Source organism: Acanthochromis polyacanthus, chromosome 5 (assembly GCF_021347895.1).
Source record: "Acanthochromis polyacanthus isolate Apoly-LR-REF ecotype Palm Island chromosome 5, KAUST_Apoly_ChrSc, whole genome shotgun sequence".
NCBI classification, from domain to species: Eukaryota; Metazoa; Chordata; class Actinopteri; family Pomacentridae; genus Acanthochromis; species Acanthochromis polyacanthus.
Window position 1 is genome coordinate 13,193,433 of NC_067117.1, and position 26,957 is coordinate 13,220,389.

The 26,957-nt window shown below is 40.0% G+C and overlaps 1 protein-coding gene across 10 annotated transcripts in view; it reads left to right on the top strand.

The window, feature by feature from the left end:
• cacna1da (calcium channel, voltage-dependent, L type, alpha 1D subunit, a) overlaps nucleotides 1–26,957 on the top strand; it is a 63,685-nt gene that overhangs the window by 31,278 nt on the left and 5,450 nt on the right. The window contains exons 10-43 of one of the 10 annotated variants that reach the window (XM_051947874.1): nucleotides 886–960; nucleotides 2,169–2,256; nucleotides 2,535–2,561; nucleotides 3,264–3,424; nucleotides 4,324–4,549; nucleotides 4,666–4,873; nucleotides 5,825–5,945; nucleotides 6,507–6,594; nucleotides 6,689–6,719; nucleotides 6,818–6,972; nucleotides 7,062–7,191; nucleotides 8,663–8,722; nucleotides 10,076–10,182; nucleotides 11,529–11,616; nucleotides 11,708–11,815; nucleotides 11,906–11,958; nucleotides 12,056–12,202; nucleotides 12,397–12,598; nucleotides 12,964–13,122; nucleotides 14,207–14,317; nucleotides 15,307–15,390; nucleotides 19,184–19,216; nucleotides 20,181–20,309; nucleotides 20,406–20,471; nucleotides 20,554–20,645; nucleotides 20,741–20,900; nucleotides 21,327–21,454; nucleotides 21,559–21,655; nucleotides 21,770–21,872; nucleotides 22,032–22,133; nucleotides 23,755–23,888; nucleotides 24,741–24,857; nucleotides 25,282–25,670; nucleotides 26,683–26,706. In XM_051947874.1, the coding sequence (XP_051803834.1) occupies nucleotides 886–960; nucleotides 2,169–2,256; nucleotides 2,535–2,561; nucleotides 3,264–3,424; nucleotides 4,324–4,549; nucleotides 4,666–4,873; nucleotides 5,825–5,945; nucleotides 6,507–6,594; nucleotides 6,689–6,719; nucleotides 6,818–6,972; nucleotides 7,062–7,191; nucleotides 8,663–8,722; nucleotides 10,076–10,182; nucleotides 11,529–11,616; nucleotides 11,708–11,815; nucleotides 11,906–11,958; nucleotides 12,056–12,202; nucleotides 12,397–12,598; nucleotides 12,964–13,122; nucleotides 14,207–14,317; nucleotides 15,307–15,390; nucleotides 19,184–19,216; nucleotides 20,181–20,309; nucleotides 20,406–20,471; nucleotides 20,554–20,645; nucleotides 20,741–20,900; nucleotides 21,327–21,454; nucleotides 21,559–21,655; nucleotides 21,770–21,872; nucleotides 22,032–22,133; nucleotides 23,755–23,888; nucleotides 24,741–24,857; nucleotides 25,282–25,670; nucleotides 26,683–26,706 (4,003 nt within the window). Of the gene's footprint in view, nucleotides 1–885; nucleotides 961–2,168; nucleotides 2,257–2,534; nucleotides 2,562–3,263; nucleotides 3,425–4,323; nucleotides 4,550–4,665; nucleotides 4,874–5,824; nucleotides 5,946–6,506; nucleotides 6,595–6,688; nucleotides 6,720–6,817; nucleotides 6,973–7,061; nucleotides 7,192–8,524; nucleotides 8,585–8,662; nucleotides 8,723–10,075; nucleotides 10,183–11,528; nucleotides 11,617–11,707; nucleotides 11,816–11,905; nucleotides 11,959–12,055; nucleotides 12,203–12,396; nucleotides 12,599–12,963; nucleotides 13,123–14,206; nucleotides 14,318–14,921; nucleotides 15,006–15,306; nucleotides 15,391–19,183; nucleotides 19,217–20,180; nucleotides 20,310–20,405; nucleotides 20,472–20,553; nucleotides 20,646–20,740; nucleotides 20,901–21,326; nucleotides 21,455–21,558; nucleotides 21,656–21,769; nucleotides 21,873–22,031; nucleotides 22,134–23,754; nucleotides 23,889–24,740; nucleotides 24,858–25,281; nucleotides 25,671–26,679; nucleotides 26,707–26,957 lie in introns of all 10 variants that reach the window. The other 9 variants (XM_051947872.1, XM_051947873.1, XM_051947876.1 and 6 more) reach the window with 9 other exon arrangements.

Here is a 26,957-nt window from a genome sequence, read left to right on the forward strand (position 1 = left end):
ATTCTTTCTCAGCCATTCAGAGACACAACAAACTGAGAAGCATGCATTTACACATTCAAACACAGAGACACGCAGTGACAAAGAAACAGCCCCTCGAGGTGTTCAGTATGAACATATGAGAGATGTTTAAAGCTGAACGTACAGACAGGTTTTATCTCCACCCTCGGCGTATGTCACTGATGGAAGTGGAGCGTGCTGTAAGTGCCACTGGAGTTTATCTGAGAAGAAGAAAAAGGGGGGAAAAAAATAACATTTTACTTGAGCAGTAGAAAAACTCTTAATCCAAATCCTCTTTATATAAGCAGCACACATGATACAGAACAGAGAACCTGCAGCTGCCTCACCTTATAGTTTGAGCTCTGGTTTTTTTTGTCTGCTCATTACGATCCCCCCACGTACTTTACCCCACCTGTCTTTTCCTCTGGATACATTTTGCTCCCCAGTTTTTTAGTAGCGACATTACGTTGTGTATTTACCATAAAATGAGAAATGTCCCCTGTTTAGAGGACGAGGATCCATGCTGCTTTTCCTCTACATCCATCCTGGCTTTCGGTGTGTGTCGATGGCCCATGAGCCCCTACGAACATGTTGACATGTAAATGCTTTAATTTGCACTGTAACATGTGAGTACAGGGTCTGGCCACCTGCAGAGGCTTCCTTTGACTAACAGCTCTCCATGATGTTCTTCTGCCCTCCTCAGTGTCTGCAGTCCGTGTGGCCTCTGCTGCTCTGTCGTTGTTGAATATTGATATTTTGAAATACTGTTGTTGTCCTGTGGTGCTTGTCTGCTCTGACCCATTTTGATAGCAGCCCATTCTCGCCCCCATGTCCCTCTGCTGTGCCGTTGTGTCTGAATGCATGGGCTTGCATGCATTACACATGAAGGGGTGACTCTGGCTGACCTTACTGAGAAGAAGAAAGGAAGGTTTGGGTGGTTCAGCCAGTCGTCCGACACTCATGGTAAATCCTGTGGTTTCCCTCCTGTGTTCTCTAGCTTTTGTGTGTTGTTGTTTGTTATGCATGTGAGTATGAGAGATTTATGTTAAAATCATCTGATACAGAAAAATAAGTAGATAAAATTGTATGTTTTGTATTTTTAAGAAAAATCTGATCTGTTATATTTATTTGATGTCAGCACTCAGTGAAAAGTCACTGATGTGTCAAATAGATTCTAATGAGAGTGTGACTTTGTGTGTTTGTGTACATGTGCAGCCTAAAGTAATATCTCATCACTGTGTGCTTTACTATTGTGTTCTACCCATCGTGTCCAAACATCACAGCCTTTTTCAGTTTCTCCTTTTTTTCGTCTCTGGTTTTTCTACCACTAAATGAAAAAAGCTTATCTTTTCCTCATTAAACAAATCTGATGTGGACTAGAAATACAGCTGTGCTTGATAGCAGCCTCACCCTGTTTCCTTCTCGTGTCCCATTTCAAAAGCTGGGGCTCAGTATGAATATAGGAAACAGGGCTAAACCCAGATCACTACTCCAGCAGTCAGCACTATTTTCAGAGCTGAGAGCTGTCCGACCGCTCAGGAATCAAAGCCAACACGTCTACATAAGCTAAGCAGCGGCACACACCACGTTCCTTCATACGAGCTAAAGCACTGAGACATTTCACACAGTTAATCATCATCTGTCTGCACAGACAGTCTCTCCAAAGCGCTGGCGGTACTTTGAGTGTAGCATTTCAGAGACAGTTTTAAGAGCTCTGTCCTCCTCCCTCGGCTCCCTTCTTCCCTCTGCTCCTCATTGTCTGCATCAGTCAGCTCATAGAGCAGCTGTCCACTCGCCTGTCCTGTGTCAGCTCCCTTTCAGCACTTGGTAAATGATACTGATGATGACAGTGATGCACAGTCGCCACACTTAGCTCCTTCCCTTCTATGAGGTGGTTTGGAATTGTCAGTGTAGCTTTGGAGATTAAACTCATCATCAAACAATTCTGATTCTCTTGAATATAGTTTTCGGTGTGTATTTATTCTCAGTTTTGCTGATTTGTATTTCATGAAATTCTACTAATAATGCGATGCAGACAGACCCTATTTTATATCTCTTCACACGTCTCCTAACTGAGATGCATTACATTGTGCCTCTCAGAAGAATCTTCTACCACTGCAAAACGTGTATGATTATATTTTTATAAATGTGTGCTTTATTTGCTGCCACAGCGAGCGTTCCGGCCAGTGAAACGGAGTCTGTGAACACCGAGAATCAGAACGGGGAGGATGAAAAGACACCATGCTGCGGGCCTCTGTGGTGAGAATGTACAGCACTTTGCACCACAAACTGTTTGGTGAAAACAGGACCACTGCTATTACATTTCAGTGCATCAGACTGTGGTTCTCTCTGGTGTGGCTGCAGAGTCAAATATCAGTCTCTCCCTTCACAGGCCTTCAGCACAGCCAGCCACCTTATTGTTTGTGGTTAAAGTAAACTTGTTTAAAGCTCCCGACTTTTGCAGCTGCTAACTAGTCAACTTCTTGACAAATTTCTTCTGCAGATTTTTTTAAACTTTGACTTCTTCTTTCTTGCAGTCAAAAAATTTCCAAGTCAAAGTTCAGGTCAGTATATTTGTGTATATGTGTCTCTGCATAATGCATAAAGCTGTTACTATAAGGTGTGTGCCTGCATGGGATTATAAAGATATTTGTATGCTTGGCTTTCATTTTGCTGTATTTTAATGAGCCCTTACTGGGAATGATAAATGAACAGCTTTTATTAAGTCAGCATGTACCGTAAGGTATTTTTAGAGAATAGCCTTACACAGTATTTTTCGGCTCATTTACTGTACAGTATGACTTGCAAAAATGTATTGATGCAGTTCCCCTGTGGCTCCCATCCCATACTTTACTGCATTCTTCGTGTTCATGGACACAAACGTCAGAGATTTTCTTGAAAACACAAAGTTGATATACAGATGGTTGACAAATTAAAGGAAAGACCAACATAAAATGTCTCATGAAGCTTTTCCAAGTCTCAGGTATTCATCATTCTTCCTAAAGATATTCCTGCATTTGGTGTTTTGATGATGGAGGTAGAAAGCGCTGTTCAACAGTAAAATGCCCCCCATAGCATCACAGTCTCCTCACTACAGGGTCAGATGTTTTGGTTTTTCCTTTACTTTATCACCCACCTGTATCTGTTCCATATTTATACATTTAAATGTATATGACTACATATTGTGTTCTTTTAAATGAATGCATCTGCAAATTAAGTTACACTAATATCATGCTTCATTCTGACATTGTTCCCTCCTCCTGCAGTCGGCGCTGGCGCCGCATGAACAGATTTTGCCGCAGAAAGTGCCGGTTGGCTGTCAAGTCGGTGCCTTTCTACTGGCTGGTCATCATCCTGGTGTTCCTCAACACTCTCACCATATCATCAGAGCATTACAACCAGCCTCTGTGGCTGACGCAAGTACAGGGTATGTGGTGCATGAAAATCTAATTCCAAAACAACAGAATGAGATAAATATTGTAACCATATTTGAATTTTTGTCCATGTTTAAGTTAGTGGGGTATCTCAAAAACCAGAATAACTCATTTTAGCCAAAGTAGATCTCTATGCTTTTTAAAGAATTGTTTAGCCCCTTGATGTCCAATGTCACGAATTCTCATCACACCACTTTCATTCAGAATGCAGCGGAGATAGCGTATCCATTCCCCCAATGCCGGCTTGTGCATTTTCAATACGTACCTCAGAACCTTTTGCAAACACTGGTTTCTTGTAGGACAGGTCAGAGTGGGACCTAATTACTGTATATCTGTTATTATTATATATCTGTTCTATGTGTAATAAGCAAATTAACAATCTCCACTTCTTTTAGCATCAGCTGGAAAGCAAAAACACACAATTATAATTTTTTAATATAGTTGCGAATAAATTCAGGCATCAAGGGGTTAATATTTTACATTATTTTCTCATGAAATGCTGCAGTAACTTTCATAAAGATGTCCCATATATCTCATGCTTTCTACTACTGTGTATTTTTAGGGAGGCCTAGATTCAGATGGAGGTTAAATTGAATGAAATTTTACCAAAAAAATATGGATATGCACACAGTGAACACTGAAAATGTAATTTGGGCTCTAAACTAAAGAAAACTAAATATGTTTTAAAATGTTTAAAATTGCATGTAGTTGTGCAGCCTTGGCAGAGGTTTGCAATAAGTGTGTCTTAAAAGCAGTAATGATTCTGTGCTGCCAAATTATTTACATCTTCTGTAGCTAAACACATTCAGCACTATCTAATGTGTCACCATAAATACTGTCGCCTTCTTTCTATTTATTTGTGTGTTTTTACATCTTCTTCTCTGCCTTTCAGATGTGGCCAACAAGGTGCTGCTCGCTCTGTTCACATGTGAAATGTTGGTGAAGATGTACAGTCTGGGGCTTCAGGCCTATTTTGTGTCACTGTTCAACCGCTTCGACTGCTTCGTGGTGTGTGGAGGAATCACTGAAACCATTCTGGTGGAGCTGGAAATCATGTCTCCTCTCGGTATCTCTGTGTTTCGCTGCGTCCGCCTGCTGAGGATCTTCAAGGTCACTCGGTAAGACCGCCGTCCTGCTGTGTGTTTTTTCGGAACGTGTTCTCAGTGCAGGATGTGTGGTTTTCAATCCATCTCCCGTCTGTCCTTCTCTCCCCTGGTCAACCTTTCTTCATTAGACACTGGCAGTCGCTCAGTAACCTGGTGGCGTCTCTGCTCAACTCCATGAAGTCTATTGCTTCCCTGCTGCTGCTGCTCTTCCTCTTCATCATCATCTTCTCCCTGCTGGGCATGCAGGTGTTTGGTGGAAAGTTCAACTTTGATGAAACGCAGACAAAGAGGAGTACCTTCGACAACTTTCCCCAGGCACTTCTCACCGTGTTTCAGGTGTGAATTACTTTTCAGATAACGACATACGAACACATCTGAGTGCCAAACACCAAACATCAAGCATTTGCCCCTCAGTGCACTCATGGACAGTATGCTGAAAATTAGTATAAAATGAGAAGAAGACCTGCTTAATCCAAGCAGATGAGGTTGAAGGCAAAGGAGAAGAGAAACAGATCTAGACAGATAAATCAGTCAGTTTTGGCCAATTGGAGATGTTTTGAGGTACATGCTGATACTAGTATGTAACAAGAATCTGCAGTACAGAATTAGAGAAGCAAATCTTATGACTCCACATCAATATTCTTGTTCATTCTTATATAAAAAAAAAACACCACCATTTGCTAAGATAACATTATCAGAATGATTACAATCTTTTTTTCATTATAATCCAGTACAAGACAGTAGTACCACAGAAAAAAGTCAAGTGTGTGCAAAACAAAATGTCTGTTAAGGCCTGAAAAAACGGCAAAAGGTCTACAGAAAGAAAGCAATGTAGATCTAAAAGAGATGTGAAAAAGTTCTGATCTGAATAACAAGCAATCAATACTAGTATTAGCAGTTTTGGTATTAGTTGTGACAATACTAATAAAGCCTCAAAACACTAATCAGTTGCAATTGGTGCAAAAACATGAAAATGTAGTTGTAGTTTTGCATTTTGTTTCAGGTTTAATATGTTAGATTGCCATTCTTATAGTGTGTGTTCCTGCTGTTTTAATTTTGCTCAAAGTTCCTAAACTGGTTTTACATGCCACCTCAGTGTCACAACTATAGAACATATAAGTTTCAGTAAACTTGTTTCTTTTAGCGATATTCAACCTCCCAGTCCATCCCCCAGCATTTGGCCACTCTTCAGTTTCTCTCTACAGTGTGAAAAACTTGCTGCTTGTTTATGTTTGATGCTCGTCTATTGTTGGGTCTCCCACAAAACCAATATTATGATCTACTCAGATCCTGACCGGTGAAGACTGGAACGCTGTTATGTACGATGGGATCATGGCGTACGGAGGCCCTTCCTCTTCTGGGATGATCGTGTGCTTTTACTTCATCATCCTCTTCATCTGTGGAAACTGTATCCTCCCATACCGACAGTACTGCAGCTGCTCCACACATCACAATTCTTTAGTTACTGACTACAGAACACACTGCCATTATTAGTGGAGCAGTATTCTAGTTTATAGTAGTTATAGAAAGAGGGTTGTTCTTTAGGTAGGCATTAATTTATTTATTTATTTATTGCTATTGCTATTTTTAGAATGACTTTTATTTATCAATTTCTCTATTTTTTGACTTATATATTTTTGTTTATTGCATCATTAATTACTTCATTTAAAAATAATTTTCTTATTTTGTTTTATTAATTTTAACTTGCATTTTTTCTTTTATTTACCTATCTTTGTTTTATTTATAGTCATATTTAATGAATTGAATTGAAGTGAATTTATATTTTATTTAATCTGGTGTGTCATCATTGCATTATGCTATTCTATTCATTTTGTCAGTAAAGCACTTAGTTGCTACGTTTCATTTTATACATACATATATATATATATATATATATATATATATATATATATATATACTGTATATATAATGTCTAATCGACTGATTGTTTACTGAACACTTTGCTCAGACATCCTCCTGAATGTCTTCTTGGCCATTGCTGTGGACAACTTGGCCGATGCAGAGTCTCTCAACACAGACGAAGGAGACAAAAAAGGGTGACGACTTGATCTTTCAAAAAATATCTCATAATCTCAGATAAATGTTTAAACTTCACTCTGCAGTTCATAAAAATATCTGTTTTTGTTACAGGGACAAAAAGGATGATGAGAAAGATGAGAAGGTATTTTTTAATTTCGTTCAAACACTGAACCATAAAGTAACTTATCCGTGTAGATATAAAAGTTACGCATATTGACACATTATATTCTTTTTTGTAAGGAGGAGGAGGAGGACAATGACGACACTGCAGCAGAGGAGGAGGATCCAGAAGTTCCATCGGGGCCTCGGCCGGTCATCTCTGACCTGGTAAAGAAGGAAAAGATCACTCCGATCCCGGAGGGAAGTGCCTTCTTCATTTTCAGCACCACAAACCCGTAAGACAAATTCACACCATGTAAATTACACATACGGAAATGAGTTATGTCTTAAATCTCGTTCACCATGTATTTCTTCCTTCTTCCAGGGTTCGCGTGTTTTGCCACAAACTCATCAACCATCACATCTTCACCAACCTCATCCTGGTGTTCATCATGCTCAGCTCCGTCTCACTCGCTGCTGAGGATCCAATCCGAAACTTCTCAGCTCGCAATATTGTAAGTTCACAAACCTGCCTTCGAAACATATTCATAACTTAACAGAAACCATGTAGCAAAAATATATGAGCAAAGTAACATTCTCGATAAATCATCTTCTTTTTTAGTAATATTTCATTGGTAATTTCAGATGTTTTTAAATGACCATACTTTTGGTTTTGCATGTTTTAGCCCATTTACTGTCATTTCCATACTTTACTTAACCAGTGACTATTTTGCAAAGCATAAACTACGGGTTATATGTTGATTCTGAAGTAGTATTCATGGTGTTTCAGTAGCACTAGAGTGAACTGGATGTTACTTGATGTGCAAAACAAAAGCAGCTTCACAACACCTGCTCTTAACACCACTGAGGATGTCAAACATGTTTTTATCTCAAATCTGAACAAGTGAAGCAACAAACAAAGAGTGCATTTACTTTTTGATAGGATTACTTTGATAGTGTGTCATCTGAAAAATAGCTTCAGGCTACTGGTAAGAAAAAGACATTTTTCTTTCGTGTGTATTATGTTTGTGCCTCTAAGTTTTACAATAAACAAGATGAAGAAGGTGAAACAGACAGAACAAATGATTAAGAGCGAGAAAAATGCCTTTACCTTTATCCACATTATCTTGCCTGTCCTTAACCTCAAATCGGCCTTGACAGGCCAGGTTTATTTGCAGTTTATTTTACAAAACATACATTCAATGTAATTGTCAGCACAAGGGCCTCTCCTGTCAGGACACCAGGATAAATGCTTGAAAATATGAGGCATCCGCATTTAAAGGTTGCGTTTGGTCACTCTGTTCCTTTTGGTCCATTCCAGCTTTCATGATTTAGAGACAACAGCTTTTTAACTCCAAGATACGACTAAATTCACATTATCCTCACTGTATTATTTGTCGCTTGTGAGTGCAGTGCTTTTTATCAGCAAACTCATACATTTCAAGTGGTTCACTATAAAGGAGGGTTTTTTTTAATTGTCTATATGAATTTATATGGGATGCCAAAAAGTAAGAAAATGAGTTTTTCACAATAATGTACAACCTACTTTACCTTAAGATAATTTATGCACATTGATTTCCATACTCATTTTGTAGCAAGTTGAAGCTGCTGCAAGATGTGATTCTATATTCTATGAGCTAAAACAGGCAAAAACACCAGTACGGTCCTGTGAGTAAACCCTCAGGTGTTGCATTTTCTGTGCATTGTAACGACTGTAAATGAATTAATGCTAACAAACCCCTTTTCAGGAAATGCTTTAATTTGTTTCTCCTTTCATCTTGTTTACTTATGACATGTGAAGCTGCACCATGAACTGTCTTTGTTAAACATCTACGTTGCTTTTTGCAGATACTTGGTTACTTTGACTATGCTTTCACGGCTATCTTTACTGTTGAGATCGTTTTGAAGGTAAATGCCCTGTGTCCCCTGTCCGTGCTGTGACTAACCACACCCCAATAACACTCCAAACGTCTCGTTGCCTTCCAGGTCCTAGGCTATGCAGATTATGTCTTCACTAGTATGTTTACATTTGAGATCATATTGAAGGTAACCCCTTAAATGACAACGAGAGCCTTGCTGCATTCTCTCCTTGTGTGTCACCTGCCACTCAGTACAACCTGGCTTGTTTGTTTCCTTTCTCTTATTTACTTTTTTCTTCATGGCACCTCTTTTAAAAAAGCAAAAGAAAAAAAAAAAACAAATCAACCATTGGAGTTGTTAGTCACTACTTTGCACACACTAACACAAACAGAAGATTTGTTCAAATTGCACTAATCAAAGAACTCCTGATGGGGGAAGGAAACATCACATCAGCATTACATTCTACTCACATGGGTGTCACGTCATTCGGGCAGTCATCGCTGAAATGATTTTGATGATGCAGATATGTCCAAAAAGAAAAGATGCAACCCTTCTGTGCGATGCAACAAAATTCAGTGGGCTGTTCAGACATTGTTCAGGCATTGGCTGAAGTTGAGTTTGAGGTCATCTTCAGGGTGGTGTTTAAAACAGTAAAGTCAACTCCAGTCAACGCTGACTTCATGCCTCTCGTACAGACTGCTCTTCAGATTTCCCATAAAAGAGGGGGCAAAACCAACCATGTTCCTGCCGAGCATGGTTCAGTCTGCTTTCCCTGACTGAGTGCATTGAAATGTGGAGTTGCCTCTGCAGCTATTTGGGCAAAAACCTGCCAGGTCCACTGCTGTTTGACTCCAAATTCTCCAGTGCTCTTAGTTAGCATTCGCCTCTCTTCACGTCTATGCGGGGCTCCACATTTACATGCACTCGGAAAACGAGTCCTTTACTTTTATTATTTGAAGAAGAGTTGTTTTGGCCGGTTTTTCTTCTCTGCCTGCTGAACTCTGAAGCTTTAATTGGGAGCTGCCTCCCTTTATTCTGAACTATTAAAGAACATAATGGAATGTGCTTTAAGATGACGGTCCACATGAATGTGACAGTAAGGCCATTTCAACTTTCCAATCGCTATAACTAGAGCTCTTGCAGGTAGTAAATATCCCTGACATCATGGCAACAAAATGCATGCTTTATTGCCTCATCCCATAGTGGATTGTGAAATGAATGACTTACTACTACATTCATGTAGTTAAGGGCCGTGGGGGTGGCGATGGTAGATTTAGCCTCCTGTTTCACCGCTCTGAGCTCGCCACCCCGAATCTGAGTGATCTACAAGAGTGTGAAGACGTGTGTGTGCGTGCGTGTTTGAATATAAGGTTGTGAGTGCTGGGAATATGTTTTTCCTGTGTTTGTGTGGTACGTCTCTGTGTTCTCTGAAGTGTGGAGTGTAACACTGTGTTTGTGTGTGTTAGGTGTATGTTAGATGAAGTGTGTGTTCTTTTTCTTTGCCATTTGCTCCTTTAACTTCCTCGGTCCTCTCCTCAGATGACGACATATGGAGCTTTTCTCCATAAAGGAGCATTCTGTAGGAATTACTTTAACCTCCTGGATCTGTTGGTGGTGGGAGTTTCGCTCGTCTCCTTTGGGATTCAGTGAGTACTGAAAAACATAAACACATTCTGCCTCCTGTTTGTTGTACAAACCGCACAGTTGTGTCCTTTTTGTCCAAATAGTTCCAGGAATAGTGGAGCCAAACTGAGGAAACAAACCAGGACCTAAACATCCGATTTTAGCATTGCTGTTTGCATTTCCTGTGCATCTGAAACGCAATAAAAATGTAATGAATGAAAGAAAGGAAACAAGCAGCACTAAGAAGAGACACTTCAGAACCTCTTTCTTTTAAGTACTGGCTGTTTTTTCTGGTTTTGTGCGTCACCACACAGCTTTGCTTCTTCTCTCTTTCATTCACTGGTGCTTTCAGCTTGTTTGCGTGCACCGTCTCTCTTCATCGCTCACTCTTTTCAGATTCATCAGAACATTACAACAGATGTCCTACCCTTGTCCTAGTATTCATTTTAGTTGTTGTGTGAATAAAGCTATAAAAAAGGTTTGAGTTTGATACACCCTCTGAACCCCAGGTAGTTTATAGGTGTTTGTTGCTCTTGTTGCATTTTTATTTTCCGTGTGCTCATTCTGCACTGCAGTATAAAGTCATTCACCTCTATGGAAACATCACAATCAGGACTGGGAGTAGAGAGAAGTCAGAAAGGACTTTTATCCAGCATGACAAAGTTATGATGTCATTGATCTTAAAAAATGGAAGTTCAAACCAATACTGAAAAAAAAATATTCTGGCTCTACATGCTGTTAGTATTTCTTGAGTTAGAGTTTAAATTTTGTTCTGAAGATATATTTGTTTGTGTCACTTATCTTACCCTCTGTAAACAACACAGCCTGCAGTTCAGCCAAGTTTAGCCAAGCAGACCCTGAATTTTTGTTGCAGCTTCTGTTGAGTCTTCTCTTTTTTTTGTTTTATACAGAATGTGATGTCTACAACAAGTTTGTTGTTGGCGATTTTTAAATGAGACATGTTGAATAAAGTAGTTTTGATGAAATACCACAGTTTTATCTTGGATTAGGTTGTTTTTCACCATAAAACCGAAAGTCACACACGATGAGTTAAAGATTCACAAGACAGTTGAAAACTCAATGATTCTTCCTGTCCAGTGCCTTGCTATGATAAATCATGTATTTTTCTTGATTTTAAAAAACAATCCTTTAAACACACCAGTGAGTTTTGGTGTTTCAAGGGTTAAGCATCACCAGTCAGCCGACCATCTCCATAGTAAACACGAGGGGCAGAGTTTGTTTTTACTTTTTGTCCTGTTGCATTTACACACAAGCAAAGTAATTTCCTGATTTGGTTCCAGGGCCTTGAAAAAATGTTCTATTTCTGTTTTTCTCACTGACAATTCACCCATTTGATTTCCCTGTTAAGGTCCTCGGCCATCTCCGTGGTGAAGATTCTGAGGGTCCTTCGAGTGCTTCGACCCCTGAGGGCCATCAACAGGGCTAAAGGCCTGAAGGTAGGACCTCAAGACCTACTGAAGCTTGTTCACAAAAATCTGCAAAATCTTTGACTCGGCCTATAAACATTTTTAACTCTCTGTCTTGCAGCACGTTGTGCAGTGCGTGTTTGTGGCCATCAGAACAATCGGCAACATCATGATCGTCACCACGCTGCTTCAGTTCATGTTTGCCTGTATTGGAGTGCAGTTATTTAAGGTTTGCAGGACTGAGCTTGAAAAAAAAAATACTATTACACACAAAGCCAGACATTTTCAAAATGCATTATCATCATGTCTTCCTCTACAGGGAAAGTTCTATCGCTGCACAGATGAAGCTAAATCCAGCCCAGAAGAATGCAAGTTAGTTTCACTTTTCTTTTCCCAGCACACCAGATTACTTGCATGTATCTTCCCGGGTTGGGCTTTATCCTCCATACCACTTGGTTTTTTCTCACAGGGGCACCTACATCCTGTACAAGGATGGAGATGTGAACCAGCCAACCATCCACAAACGGCTGTGGCACAACAGTGATTTCAACTTTGACAACGTCCTCATGGCCATGATGGCTCTGTTCACCGTGTCCACATTTGAAGGCTGGCCTGCGTAAGATTCAAACCTTTTCTTTTTGTATTAAAGCTTTAAATGGGTACATTATTAATAGCACGTTATTAAGGTCCTTCTTTACACAGATTCATCCCAAGGTGCTCAAAGCGTGCTGAGAGAAACACTGATGATGACTGAGCAAAGTGTTTTTGGTGCATCTGAGTCACATGCTGCCCTTGTTCACGTCTGCTCAGGTTACTGTACAAGGCCATCGACTCCAACAGGGAGAACCTCGGTCCCATTTACAACTACCGTGTGGAAATTTCCATCTTCTTCATCATCTACATCATCATCATCGCCTTCTTCATGATGAACATCTTCGTGGGTTTTGTGATCGTCACATTTCAGGAGCAGGGAGAGAAAGAGTACAAAAACTGTGAACTCGACAAGAACCAGGTCAGAAAATGTGGCGTGTGACGGCAGTGAAAAACTGAGAGCTTAAAATATGCTGTTGTAATGTGCTATGTTTTGCACTGAAAATGATAAAATATGCTGTTGGAAGCTCATTTCACAGAAAAGCTGGTAGGCTACAGTATAATGAGCGTCTTGACTTTGTATGAGGAAAAGGAAGTAGCATAATTATTATAATAAGTACTAATTAGTGCAGTTCACAGGTGTGCATTGGGCAATTAAAATACTGATTACCACCATTACATTGTTAACAGAGTTTGTCCTGTTAATAATCTAAGAAGGGTTCAAATGAGGATATCAAGAGTGTTTTTGACTTAGGAGTAAAAGCCGTTTTGTGTGTTTCTATGCAGCGTCAGTGTGTGGAGTATGCACTGAAGGCCCGTCCACTGAGGAGATACATCCCCAAGAACCCATACCAGTACAAGTTCTGGTATGTGGTGAACTCCACCGGGTTTGAGTACATCATGTTTGTGCTCATCATGCTCAACACACTCTGTCTGGCTGTTCAGGTGAGAAGCCAAGTAATTACATGAATGAAGCCAAACAGCTCTGTCTGCCTCACTGCTATAATTTCATTAGCATTTTGTGCTATGTAGAAATTTTGACTTTGGCATCCCCCAGTGGCAGCATCACAGAAGACACTGTCATACACAGCAATGCAAGTAAACCCAGGGACATGAGAAGTTTTGCTGAGTTTTCACACCAATATGAAGTCCTTCACCTTAATGCAAAGAGCACAGCTATGGCTAGAAGGAGAGAGAACTCAGAAATGTATTTTATGATGTTTATCAAAATTATAATGCCTTAAAATGTAAAAAAAAAAGAAAAAAGAAAGAAAGACAAAGAAAATTTATTAAAGTTTAATTATTTTTATTATCTACTTGACAAAAATTAGGAAAAAAATGTAAAAAAAAAAAAATCACCCTATGTATGATTTTTCCAGCTCCCAACAGATATTACCAATACTGGAAAAGAAAGTATAGTGACTACATACTATAGATGTTTTACTGCTTACATATTTGGCTTAATGTGTTTCTATACTTGTCTCCCATCTGCTCTGTGTAAACACAGCCTCCAGTTCAGCTGAAAAGTCACTGTATTTTTCTCATATTACTGTTGGTTGCAGTTGAGTCACTAATGGCTTCACGACTGCAATGTGGAGCACATAATTTATTGTTTTTTAACAGCATCTGGTTAGATCAAACAGTATATTTTTGGAGAATTTTTCAACGAGTCATGTAAAATAAAGTGATTTTGATTAAATATCATGATTTTAAGCTTAGCTTTGGTTATTTTTTACAGTCAAAAATGTGAAAATCCCACATTTTTTCTGTTTTTACTGATCTTAAATCAATTCAAATGCAAACATTTGAGAAAACTACTATGACAACCCCACACTTAAACCTTTGAAATTATTTTCAAGAATGCTACAGTCAACAAATCATTGTGCAGACTTTAACATTGGTCATTGGTATCTTTCTGGATAGTATCTTTTAGCATCTCAGTTTTGTCTGAAATTAATTTGGTGTATTAATAAAAATACCAGACTCATTTTCCTCAGTTTCTTGATTGTTCCTGTCCTTCTCCTTGCAGCACTACGGCCAGTCGACACTTTTTAACTATGTCATGGACATCCTCAATATGGTCTTCACCGCTGTGTTCACTGTGGAAATGGTTCTTAAACTCATCGCTTTCAAACCCAGGGTGAGTTGCTTTTACATGTTTTCATATAGCTACTGAAAAACTAAAAATAAACTGTCTAAAGGCAAAAAAGTCAAAAGATTTACCTACCAGGAGCCGCAAAGATCATTGTAATAAAAGGTTTTCTCTATATATTTTACTAAAACCACTTCTGAGGCATGTTCCCCAAAATTTTACACAATCAGTTTGAGCTACATTTCAGTGTTTATTAAATGAGCAGCAGAAACAACAATGTGAATACAGATGAGTCAATGAATGTTTTTCTCATTTTCCTCTTCGATGCGGCTGCCAGCTCTGTGTTGAGAAGAAGGACAGAATGCTAGTAAGAGACAAAGTGTGGGGTGCTGTGCAGACTTATTTGTTTTTAAATAAAATAGCTCTTGGTAGCAGTGTTGTGCACATCATTTTATTGTTAACATGAATTTGCTGCAGTGCTCTGCAGTATATCAGTGCACTATTAATCATGAGTCCTTCAGCTGAAGTAGCCAGCAGGGGTTTGTGTGAGTTTTAAATAAGCAGCACAAGTGGCTTTAAATTTCAGTGAAGCATTTTTTGTTTTTGCTGATATCACATTCAACTCGCCCACCACTCGCTCAACCTCGATCAGGGATATTTTGGAGACGCCTGGAACGTGTTTGATGCCCTGGTTGTGATTGGCAGCATAGTAGACATTGTTCTCAGTGAGATTGATGTAAGTAAGCTCAGATACGCCTGGTCTCTCTGCTCTCTGACTTCTTTCTGTTCAGCCCTCTTCATCTGCAGGTTTCAGCGGCAGGACTCTGACTTCTCGCTTTATTTATCTGATCTCTCTTAACGCTTTATCTCCTTTTCTCTCTCCTTTTGTGCTCCCCTGCCATTTCATTACAACTTTTGAGTCATTCCTTCTCTTCCTTATGTTTTCCACTTGTCATCCCCCTGATTATCTTTCCCCATCTTTCTCTTCCTGGTCATTTTCTTTCCATCCCATTACATATAACATCATTCATTAACAGCACTATTTCGCTGATGCTTGGAACACATTTGATGCCTTAATTGTTGTTGGTAGCGTCGTCGATATTGCTATCACTGAAGTTAATGTAAGTACTACTTTTTTCTGACTCACAAGTTGAACTGAAGCCTTACAGGAAAGCCACATGGTAAATGTCAGTGATTTAACTTTCATTTAAATACATTTTAGTTATAAAAATATGACTTGTTACAGTAAGCTTGGATTTTCCGTGTTTGCTCATTATGTTTAAATTTTGCAGCTTTTTATAGTAAATCGTAAGGTGCCATTGGCTTTTTTTGGTAAAGCTTCAGTTTGACTTCCACGTATATTTTCTTGTCATTATCCTGCTGCATTAACACTCAAATCTGCCTTGTTGGAGTTTTGTTTCTTCTCAATGTGCTATTGTCATTGTGTCATTGTTTTCACCAGAATATTCTGCAAAAATGTTTGCTGAAAGTGTCAATTGTTCCCTTTGGACATAGCAGTGTATAAACAGGAGTCGCTCACATTTCTTTGTGAACTGAGGCCTGTGTTTGGTTCAGAGCAGGATGGTTTATGATGTGGTTGTCTAATTCTTACTCTTGTTCATTTTGTTTCCATAGAAACTTGTAGAGGCAAGTATGGCAATGAACGAAAATGTTGTTTGTGTGTAACCTGTTGTTGATAACAACTTTATCTTTGGGTCCCCTTTACAGTGGATTAAAAATTATATAACTTGAGTCGGGAAAAAGTAGATTTTTGTAGTGGTTTTATTTAGGATTCGGATAAAAGTCAGGTACTTTTAAAATTGGTGTCAACACTCTATAAAATAGATGAAGACTGCTTCTCTATTTCAAACAACTACAAAACCAACCAAATGCTCTTTGTTTTACGGCTTTGCTGTGCACATGAACACCTAAAACAAAGACTTTACTTTGCTGTTTGGTGCTTTCACTTGTACAAAAATGGTAAAAGACACTTGAAGTTTAGATCCCACGCAATCACCAGGAATGCTGAGAGACCAAATCTGACATTTCTACATTTCCGATGAATAGCTATGGTGATGATGATGCTTACAAGAAGACTTAGTGCTCGACCTGAACCTCCTTCCCCCTTCCGAGTGCTCTCATGTCTGAGCTGCAGTGCTGTTTTTCTGGAGTAATACTTCATGTTTTCAGTGTTTTCTCAGTTTGTGTTCCAAAATGTGTGTCTGCATGAGTGTATAAACATAAAGCACAAGGTATTGATGTGTTTTTTTAGGTTGTTAGTTGTGATGCATGTGTGTTTTACATGTGTACAGTGTATACTTTAGGTTGTCTGTGTGAGTGTATGCAGAGGTGTGTGTTGTGAATGTTGGGGACATGATGTTGATTTCACAAGGGCTTTCATTGTGGTTCTTTGACGCACCTTTCATGACATCTGTTTCTGATTTGCACTGCATGTGTGTTGTTGTTGTTGTTCAGATGTTAAACTGTTCCATTTAATCATAACAGCTGATCTGTTATGAGGTTTCCTTTATAAGTCATTGATTTTTGCTACTTGCTTGCCATTTTGGTCATGAGTCGTCCGATTGTTTAGATTTTCACTTGACTGCTGTGACCTCTCCAAATGCATGCTGGGATGTCAGCCACTCATCTCATTCCCTAACATCCTTTTCATGTCCCGTCCCTCGCAGATGGCGCTTGGCCACCCGCTCCATTCCCCCCCGGTCAGTTTTTTCCATAGAGCCTTGTGAAGTTTTCCCTTTTCCGCTTGTGTACCCCTCGACCTTTACTTCCAGACAGAATGGCCCTGGAGCTCAGAGCTTGGAAATTCTACACAACATTAAGGCGAATTTTAAAATGGACTCCATGAAGCTCAATCTCTTTGTGATTAATAAATAAAAAATAATAAAATGCCATCATTCAGTTTCCTTAAAGTTGTGTAGGCTACTGTGGCTTCACATACAGCTGATATAATGCATCAATAATTAGGGAGCAGATCAAGTCATGTAGTGACCTGGAAGGAAATCAGAGCTTTTCCAGCAACTGCAACTTAAGATGTATTCCTCAAATTAAAGTAAAAATTATTTCGCAAGTAACAATGACCAGTAATCAGGTAAGACTGTGTGATGTAAAAAAGTCACTGGCAGATCAGATGACGCTAAATTAGCTGTGATTTTGTACACTGATGGTGGTTTAATGCAGCTGAGTCTGAGGTTCTTTGATGATCTTGTGTTTGTGTCTCTGTGAGTGATTGTCTCTGTGTTTTGTTCTGTCTTCCTGTAGTGAGCTCTTAAAGCTCAGAATGGAGCTCATGTGTAGCGCAGGTGTGTAGACTCCAGTCAGGTGCATGAACACTCTGCTCTCTCCCTCTTTACACCTCTCTGCCTCTATTCTTCCTCTGGTTTCCACACCGGACCGGTTTTACTTTCTTACCTAATATCGGTTTCTCTCACTGCCTCCTTCTTCTCTGACTTTCTTTCTTTCCTCCCTTCCTGTCGTTTCATTCGCGTCTTTCTGCACCGGACTGTGAGAGCGCCCTGCTATGGCAGTTTTGTTGCGGGACACTACTGACATGCATGAGTTGCTGCATTGCTATGAGTTCACCACTGGCTCCACATCATTCAAATGTCTTGCGTGTACGTGCAGTGCTACCCCAGCAACGTGGCGATGCTGAACGCATGCTCCATCAGCGCTGTGGCCAGGATTACCTAAAGAACCTCCTCAAGCTAATTCTACATTTTTTCCAATCATTTCTGCTCATTCTGCACCTCATACTGACAGTATGTGAAGTATTGTGCTGAGGGATTTGAATGAAGCCATATCTGTCTGGAGTATCTCTCTGTTTCCAGCGCTGAGCCTTCTATTCTTACTCTCGTTTGGCATTGAGTTAAACCCTTTTTGTTATTATAAAATCACATTATCATTATACAGGCTCAGTCGTGAGACGCCACTACCACTGTGACTGATGTTTCTTTTTTATTTTGCACCTGGACTCTCTCTGTGTACAAGTGCTCGCTTTATTGTAAATGACATGAATTGCAATCTACAGTTGTGTATGGGTGTGGAGCTGTGTGAGCGACTGTGTATACAAACGTTTTTTAAAGCTCTTTTTAGGCAGCACGCATTTTTATTTCTGAAACAAATAGTAGTCTCCAAAACGTATTATTTAAGTTGTTACACGCAGGAGAAGATTGAGCAACTTACAGATACTATAGTCTTTTTCATGGCTCCATAAATAATGCATTATGCACACAATGTATGATTTTTGACCAGTCAAGTCATATACTGATGTGTGTTTGCCTGAATCTGAAGCCTTACAGGGTTACACGATGAGTTACAGCAAGAGTCGAGGCTCTGTACAAGTAGCAGATGGTGCTTTTACCATGACATGAATTCATAGCATTTGTTATGTCAATTAGTCAACTACCCATTAACATTGTCTAAAGCTCACCAAAGACATCTCACCATAAAATCCATTTAAACCCATTAGTAATGTCCATTACAGCGGGGGAGTGATAAAGTTGTGTGCCAGTCTTACATGTTGATTGGTATTTAAGTGACTTCATGTTGTTCATTAGTCTGACATGCTATCGTTAAGTTCCACATAGAAATGTTAAGCTGTAAACTTGTTGTGTGGCAGTCTTTTAAAGTGTTAAGATACTGTTTAATGTCTGTCATTACATTAAGTGTACATAGATGGTGGTAAATCAATGTCTGTCCTTGTCATAGTGAAACTATAAGACAGTTTTGTCCTGTCGATGAGAAGAGTAGTGATTTTGTTCTGTCTACGTCTTGACTGCCGTGTGCTGGCATTGTGTGACAACAACTTCTCAAATGTAATGTTTCCGTGTTTGGCCCAATGTGTGTGAGACCTGTGGGCTCTGTACAAGTCATTAATACAGGTCTTTGATTTTAAAGCCAACGGAGACTCCTCAGGTGGATGAGCTGGGGGTAAGATGCTCCGCCCCCCACCCCCTGTCAGGGCCATGTCATGTTTGGATTTGCATTTCTTTGTTTGGTATTCTGTTGTCTTCTTCACCTTCTATGAACTATTGCTTATTTCAGTTACATTTATGTTCTCATGTTAAGGTTTCCATTTCTCTCTATTTTTGTTTTGATCTCATATCTGTTTCGTTAGTTCATTTTGCATAAATCCTCAAAACATTTTGCTTTCCATTTTCCTAAATGTTTGGAGTTATTTCGAAGGAGAGTGTGTCACTCAAACGTGACGCTTGTATCCTGTTAGGTGGGAGCGGTTTCGAGCCGCTCTTCACGTTTGTACTGTTGACACAGCTACATGGTCTCTGCCACCATTCTTGCGTGTGGTAGTGACCCATGGATGACCCCTGGGATCAGGTCACCCAGCTATGACCTGTGAACCTCCCGGCTGACCCATTCGGGTTGGTCCCACTGTGACTCCGCATGCAGTGACTCTGGACTGAGGGTGCCATGCTTGTGCAGATGTGTCCTCTCAAGTATGGCAAGGTTTTCTCCAGCATGCTTGCCTCCTTGCTTCCTCCCCTGTAGGTCTATACAGTGACAGGGACCCTGACAGTGCTTTGGACACAGATTAACAGAAACATATCAGCTGTAGCTGCACTGCATTAGAGATCGGACCAAATTAAGACTTTAGAAATAGTATAAAATGATAGTCTTGAATAGATTATATAAAATAGCAGCATTTTGAACATCTTATAGCTGCCATCAGTTCAGAAATCTAATTCAAAACTAGCTTCGTTTTAAGAATGCAATTTTCCATGATGTACAGATGCAGTGTTGCCTTTTCAGCCCATATGTATCTGGTATTGAGGTCTTTCCTCAGACTTCATCATCCCACAAAAGCACAGCCAGGTGCTCTGTTTCCACTATGCTCTGTTGCTCTGCTGTCATCTCACTCTGGTCTCGATCTCCACAGAACACGGAGGACAGTGCTCGCATCTCCATCACCTTCTTTCGTCTGTTTCGAGTCATGCGGTTGGTCAAACTCCTCAGCAGAGGGGAGGGCATTCGCACGCTGCTATGGACTTTCATCAAATCCTTCCAGGTGAGGCAAATGACAATCTGGTGATCAGTGACTGAGGAAAAAAGTCATGTTACTCATATTAATCTTTATCTACTTCTTCCCTGTTTTTGCCTGCAGGCGCTGCCATATGTTGCTCTTCTGATAGCCATGCTGTTCTTCATCTACGCTGTCATCGGCATGCAGGTTGGTACTAAATGTGACAGAAAATATTTTTCCACTTGGTCTGTAAATTTGCTACTGTATTAATATGATATTTCTGTTTCAGGTGTTTGGAAAGATTGCCATGGTAGATGGCACGCATATTAACAGAAACAACAACTTCCAGACCTTCCCCCAGGCTGTGCTCCTTCTCTTTAGGTCTGTAGAAATCTGGGGTCAGAGATCATAAAACTGAAACAGTTTTTAGTATTCTCTTTGATTAATTTGTGTTTTAATGCCTGTCTGTTCTCCAGGTGTGCCACCGGTGAAGCATGGCAGGAGATCATGTTGGCCTGTATGCCAGGCAAACTGTGTGACCCAGAGTCTGACTATAACCCCGGGGAGGAGATGACGTGTGGCAGTGGATTTGCAATAATTTACTTCATCACCTTCTACATGCTCTGTGCTTTTTTGGTACTTAAAAAATGTAACTTTGTTTATCTTGCATTTAATGAGTCACAGAATTGTGCTTAATACGGTGTTGCATTACCTGCTGCAACATCCGTCATTCAACTAAAGTAAAGCAACTCAGGTGTAGGATTTTAAATGTCTGTCTTCAAAAGGCTGGTAATTAGCGCAGTTTAGGTTTGATTCATATAAAATGTTTCTCCACATACTATAATTGCAGTGCAACTTTAAGATATACTAGAAACAATATACCTCAAAATAATCAGAACTAAACAAAGACATAATAAAAATTCTGAAGTTTCCTTCTATTACAGTACAATATAGATTCAAAATAACATTTGGCCATTGTTTGCATGTTGCTTTTGGTAATTCCTCTAAACTCATGGAGGACACTACAGTTTGTATAACTGTCCTTTTCTTGTACTTCTCCAGATTATCAATTTATTTGTGGCCGTCATCATGGATAACTTTGACTATCTGACACGTGATTGGTCCATTCTTGGTCCTCACCACCTTGATGAGTTTAAGAGAATCTGGTCGGAGTACGACCCTGAGGCAAAGTATGTCATTTACGATTAATGTGGCCCAAAAAAAAACAACAGAAATTCACATTCATGTATTGTGATTTGACTCTTAATGTGTTCCATCTGTTTTTCTCATGTAGAGGCCGAATTAAACATCTGGATGTTGTGACCCTCCTTCGTCGTATCCAGCCTCCTCTTGGCTTTGGCAAACTGTGTCCTCACAGAGTGGCTTGCAAGGTCTCCTCTCCCCCCTAATAATATCATTTAATTTTCAAATGTCAGACAGAAATACTTGTTATTCATCTGACCTGTTTTACTCGTTGAAGGTCTATATTTGCTCTCTTCTTTCAGCGACTGGTAGCCATGAACATGCCTCTGAACAGTGATGGTACTGTCATGTTCAATGCCACTTTGTTTGCACTGGTGCGCACAGCCCTGAAGATCAAAACAGAAGGTAGAAACTAAATATGAATCACACCACATTGCACCGCTCCTACAATATTCCTCTGATGTATACACTGTTTGCTGTGATTACGAGCTTGCATGGATGTAAAATGGCTGTGAGCCGGAGAACTGCTGGGTTCTCAGGGACGCTTGTCTCCCCATGGTGCAGGCAATCTAGAGCAGGCCAATGAAGAGCTGCGAGCTGTCATCAAGAAAATCTGGAAGAGAACCAGCATGAAGCTGCTGGATCAAGTGGTGCCTCCTGCTGGTGGTTAGTGGAATCAGCTCCTCTCTGTCAATAACGTCACACACCTCCTTCTGTTGTAGTTTGACACACAAACCAAGCTAAAGCTGCCTGGCAGAATCACACACACACACACACACACACACACACACACACACCATATGCCGCCATGCTGTTAAAATATAATTACTCCAAACTGCTCTTCCATAGCTATGTCCTTAAATACAAAACACACAAAGTCTCACACACAAGTCAAGCTGTATCATGCCGTTTCTGCTCTGCTCATGTTTTCCTGGTTGTCCCCTCTGCAGTGTGTTTTTTAACTGTGTGTATTTGGTCCACATTCCTCCCTCCTGCCTTGGATGCTGATGGAGGCCCCCGACTATCCGCTGGGCTTTGGGCTTGCATGGCCTTGTAGACAACAGTGCAAGTGCATGCTCTGTCTCTCTTACTAATATCTCTGTCTTTCCTTTCTCCTCTGTCTGCTCTCTCTTCTCTGACTCACTCTCTTGTCTCAAACTCTGTCTTTTCTCACTGCCTGAGCTTTTACAGCTTAATCTCCTCACACTGTTATATTTCTGTATCCAAAAATCTAAAGCACTTCAGAATATTCTGAAGCAGTTCTGTTTTAGGGTGGTGGCATGGAACTAGTGTTGCCTCTGTCTCCGATCTCTGTCCCCAGCGTGCTTGTTCAAAGTGACTCAGACCCCTGCTTCAGAATGATTCTCACACACTCTTACAAACACTTCAAATGAAAATACTGAGACGAATATACATGTAGAATCACAAATATACGCAGCTCCAATTATAGTATTCACTGATTAGCATATATCATATGACTAAAGGGCATAGATGAGCAAAAAAACAATGAATTTACACACACATGCTGACATGTATGATTCATACTGTAGATCCGCTTGCTTGCATGTGCTAAAGTAGTAAATTAAATGGCGTTCTGGGATAATTAAGAAAGAATTTGGTTCAAACACCCTCTTGCCTCATGATAGAAAGAATTTGAGTAAATCAATATGATAAATCTTATCTGAAAATTGAAAAGCCTCGAGCTGTGATACAGTTTTGCAGCTGTGTCACGGCTAATTTCACCTACTTCAATATTTCAATATGTTATACGTTATTTTCTGCTCATTCTGTCCTCTCCTTTTAAAGAAGTTACAACCATTACTACTTGCAGCATTAATCTGTTGTAATAATGCTGTAGGTGTTTGAACATTAATTCCTCCAGTTAAATCCACTGAATTTACAATCAAATATATGTATGTACATATAATGTAGACAATCTCACATTTGTCATCAAAAGCTCTTCATGTGAAGAAAAACACGGACACAAAGTGTCAACATTGTAGCATATATTCCTTTTTTTTATCTCTTCTGGAATACAGCGAAAGATCCTAAGTGGTGCAGACTGAGGTACAGTATGCATACATCTATCAAGGTGGATGTATATAATTTGGATATGATTCATTTGGTTGACTGAGGTTGAACAGTGCCTCACATGTCTGCAGTCCTGAGCTGATGGATTTTTTTAAGGAGAATTGACGAGGGGGAGAAGAGTCTCTCCTTCTCTGCCAGGCTAATGTGTGGAGTGAGCTGCTGATGTAGGAAGCATTTGTGTGGTCTGTTCACTCAGATGATGAGGTAACCGTGGGGAAGTTCTATGCCACCTTCCTGATACAGGACTACTTTAGGAAATTCAAGAAACGTAAAGAGGAAGGCCTGGTGGGTGCACACCCCTCCCAGAACAACACAGCCATAGCTTTACAGGTGAGTCTCGCAGCGCTCGAGTGTGTCTCTGAGTGTTTGAGACGGACGAGAGGTTGTTCCAAACTTTGTGAAAATGGACGTGTGAGCATTCTAATTTTGTTAAGTCTGTAACACGTCTTTGTGCATTTCATTCAAATATCATCAAGTGTGCTAATGTTATGGTTTATGATCCAGCAGGACGTTCATGATCTTGGTGTACAGTATGAATCAGTTTCTGTGATTTATGTGTTTCCAATGTGTGATTTTGGTGTCTCTGTGTCTGTAAATATCATAGATGTTGATGTTAAGCATGTGTCATTGTCTCCAGCCACCATTTCATATGTTTTCTGTGCACTACAATTCACAACTCATGAAATTTACATGCAAAGCTTGTTGCCATTTCTGTTACCTTATAATGTCTGATATATGGCTTCAGTTTATCCCCATATATCAGTGTCAGGCAGTAAACATTACCAGTTTCTAATTTCTTATAATAAAATCTCTTTTTATATTGTGTTAATATGGTTATATATACCTACAAAAGAAAGGGCAGTTAGGAAAGTGAACTATTTTGACCGCAAAACAGCAGCAACACACTCTGTGTGACAGAAAGCACAGCTGGATGCTGCAGAAGACATTTCAGCTAAGTAATACTCACAGCAGGTTGCATTCAGGAGAGCACATCTGTCTGTCCCTGTGTTCTCATCTCTCACAGTCTGTCAGCTCTGTAAATGTCAGGTGTTGCATAGCACAGGTGCGTGTATGTTCAGTATGTGTGGTGGTTATGACTGTATGATGTCAGATTTCGTACTGTGAGTTGTAAGATGAAGGTCCCAGCCTTAGCGCTTAGCCCTCTTGTTGTCATGGTTACAGGCTGGCCTTCGCACGCTGCATGATATTGGGCCCGAAATTCGCCGAGCGATATCATGTGATCTGCAGGATGACGAACTAGTAGACTTTATTCCAGAGGAAGACGAGGAAATTTATAGGGTAACTGATTTAAATTCACATGAGGGGGAAATGTTTGTGGCAAAATTTCAAGTTGTGCTCGTAATGAATTACTTTCTTTCATGGTAATATAAAAAAAATCTATGGAAGAGAATGTGCAAACAGAAGAACTAATCAGCTAAATCTGTTGTAGATGTATTGACTGCAAATCTACAATATCTATTTTTTTTCCATTTAGTTTGTTTTGGTTTCTTGTGTTTTCCCTCCATTTCAGTTCCAACAAATTAAACAGTGCTTTTATTTTGCTCACATAAATCATGCCATGAATCAGCTTCTGAACTTACTTTTGCTCTTATAATTTCTGAAACGATATCAGTCCTCAGACTTAACATCAATAGCTCTTGTGTTTTGCTGATTTGTAAGAAGTAAAAGCTCTGGTGGTTTTACTTTGAGCGTTCCTTCACAGCGTAATGGCGGCCTCTTTGGTAACCATCTCATGAACGGCGGTCACCGGCGATCCAACGGACATCAGACCAACGCCACCCAGCGACCTCTGCAGGTGCAGCCTCCACCTCACTACGCTCACATGGAACAGCCGGTGGGACGCCTGTCTCGAGCCAATGCAATGTCCCATCCCAACCACCATCATCACCACCACCACCATCACCACCGCCACCACAACTCCTACGGCAAGTCGCCCAAATCCACCAACATCAACCTCAACAATGCCAACGTGTCCAGTTTGCCAAACGGAGGACACCACCGCTACTATGAACATGCACCTCCCAACGGCTACCCAGGTCTGCGCAGCACCTACTACGACTACGATAAGCCCCGGACACCCCAGGGTCAAAGGTATCCACACACTGATCATGCTGCGCAAACAATGTCGAGCAACATCTCCTGTATCCTCTGACTTGGACCACATTTTCTTTGGTTGAAAATCACACGTCAAGATATTTTCAACATAGATTGTTACCGCATAATTTTTTATGACTACATTTAAAGCACAACTGTTCTTTCTCAGTGGTGCATAGGTCATGTCTGAAAACAAATTTGCAAAATGATGATGGGTTAAAAAATCGGAATGCAGGCAATAAGATAAAGATGATCAAAAATCATCTTAGTTTCTTTCAGAAACATTCAGTTTTACCTCCTGAAAATTCCCTCTATTACCTTTAATACCACAAACACTTGCACAAGTTTTAAAATTTGTTTTTGCTTCACTGCTACCTGAGAACACTTCTTGCTCATTCCATGCATGCATCCCTTATCGAATGGCAGCACATAGATGAGGAACTTTAAAATAACACTGCCATTTATTCCTGTGCACTCATTTCTTGCTACATAAGTATCTTTGCCAGAGGCGGATTCTTATCAAACCTTTCCATTACACAAACCTTTACTGTAAACCTTTCATTCCATAATGAATCACGAGCCTACACTCACACTGACAGTTAATTTCATAAGTGCCCAGTAGTACACTTATCTCCTTATTTTTTGTTTAGTCAGATGCTCCAGTCCTGAGCCTGTTTTTCTTTTTTTCTTTTTCTTATGTTTGTTTCTCGTGCCCAATAAGTTTGGGGGACAATTTCATTGCTGCCTACTTATGGAGAAGAAATTATTCTGAGCTTGTTTCTTATCTTTAGAATAGAAAATGGAATTGTCAACCAGCTCTTGAGTCGTCACCATCACCCTCTATCCTCCTCATACATATATATGAGAATGCTGTATATGTTTCATATACTGTGCAATATATATATGTCACACCTTCTCCATCCTGTTCTCTGTGTTCTCTCCTTCTCCCGTTCTCCTTCCTAACTAAAATGCTTTCTCTCAACCATCCCTCTGCTTTCTTGGACAGAAGGCGCTACTATGAGACCTATGTTAGGTATGTTGTTTTTCTAGGTTTGGTTCCAGCAGTATGTCTCAACAGCAAAGAAGAACTTAATTTTTATGTTTATTTGTTTTATTTTCACTTGGTTTTGGACTGGTGGATTGTGCATCTTTGCTAAGTCAACATTATGTGTTACATGCTGGCCAGTCATTTGTCTGGGTATCATCCGCCTCTGCTATGACACAGTTGTGTCAACACTTTTAAGTAAATAGAGTAATACCATAAATGATGTGTGGCCAGCATAC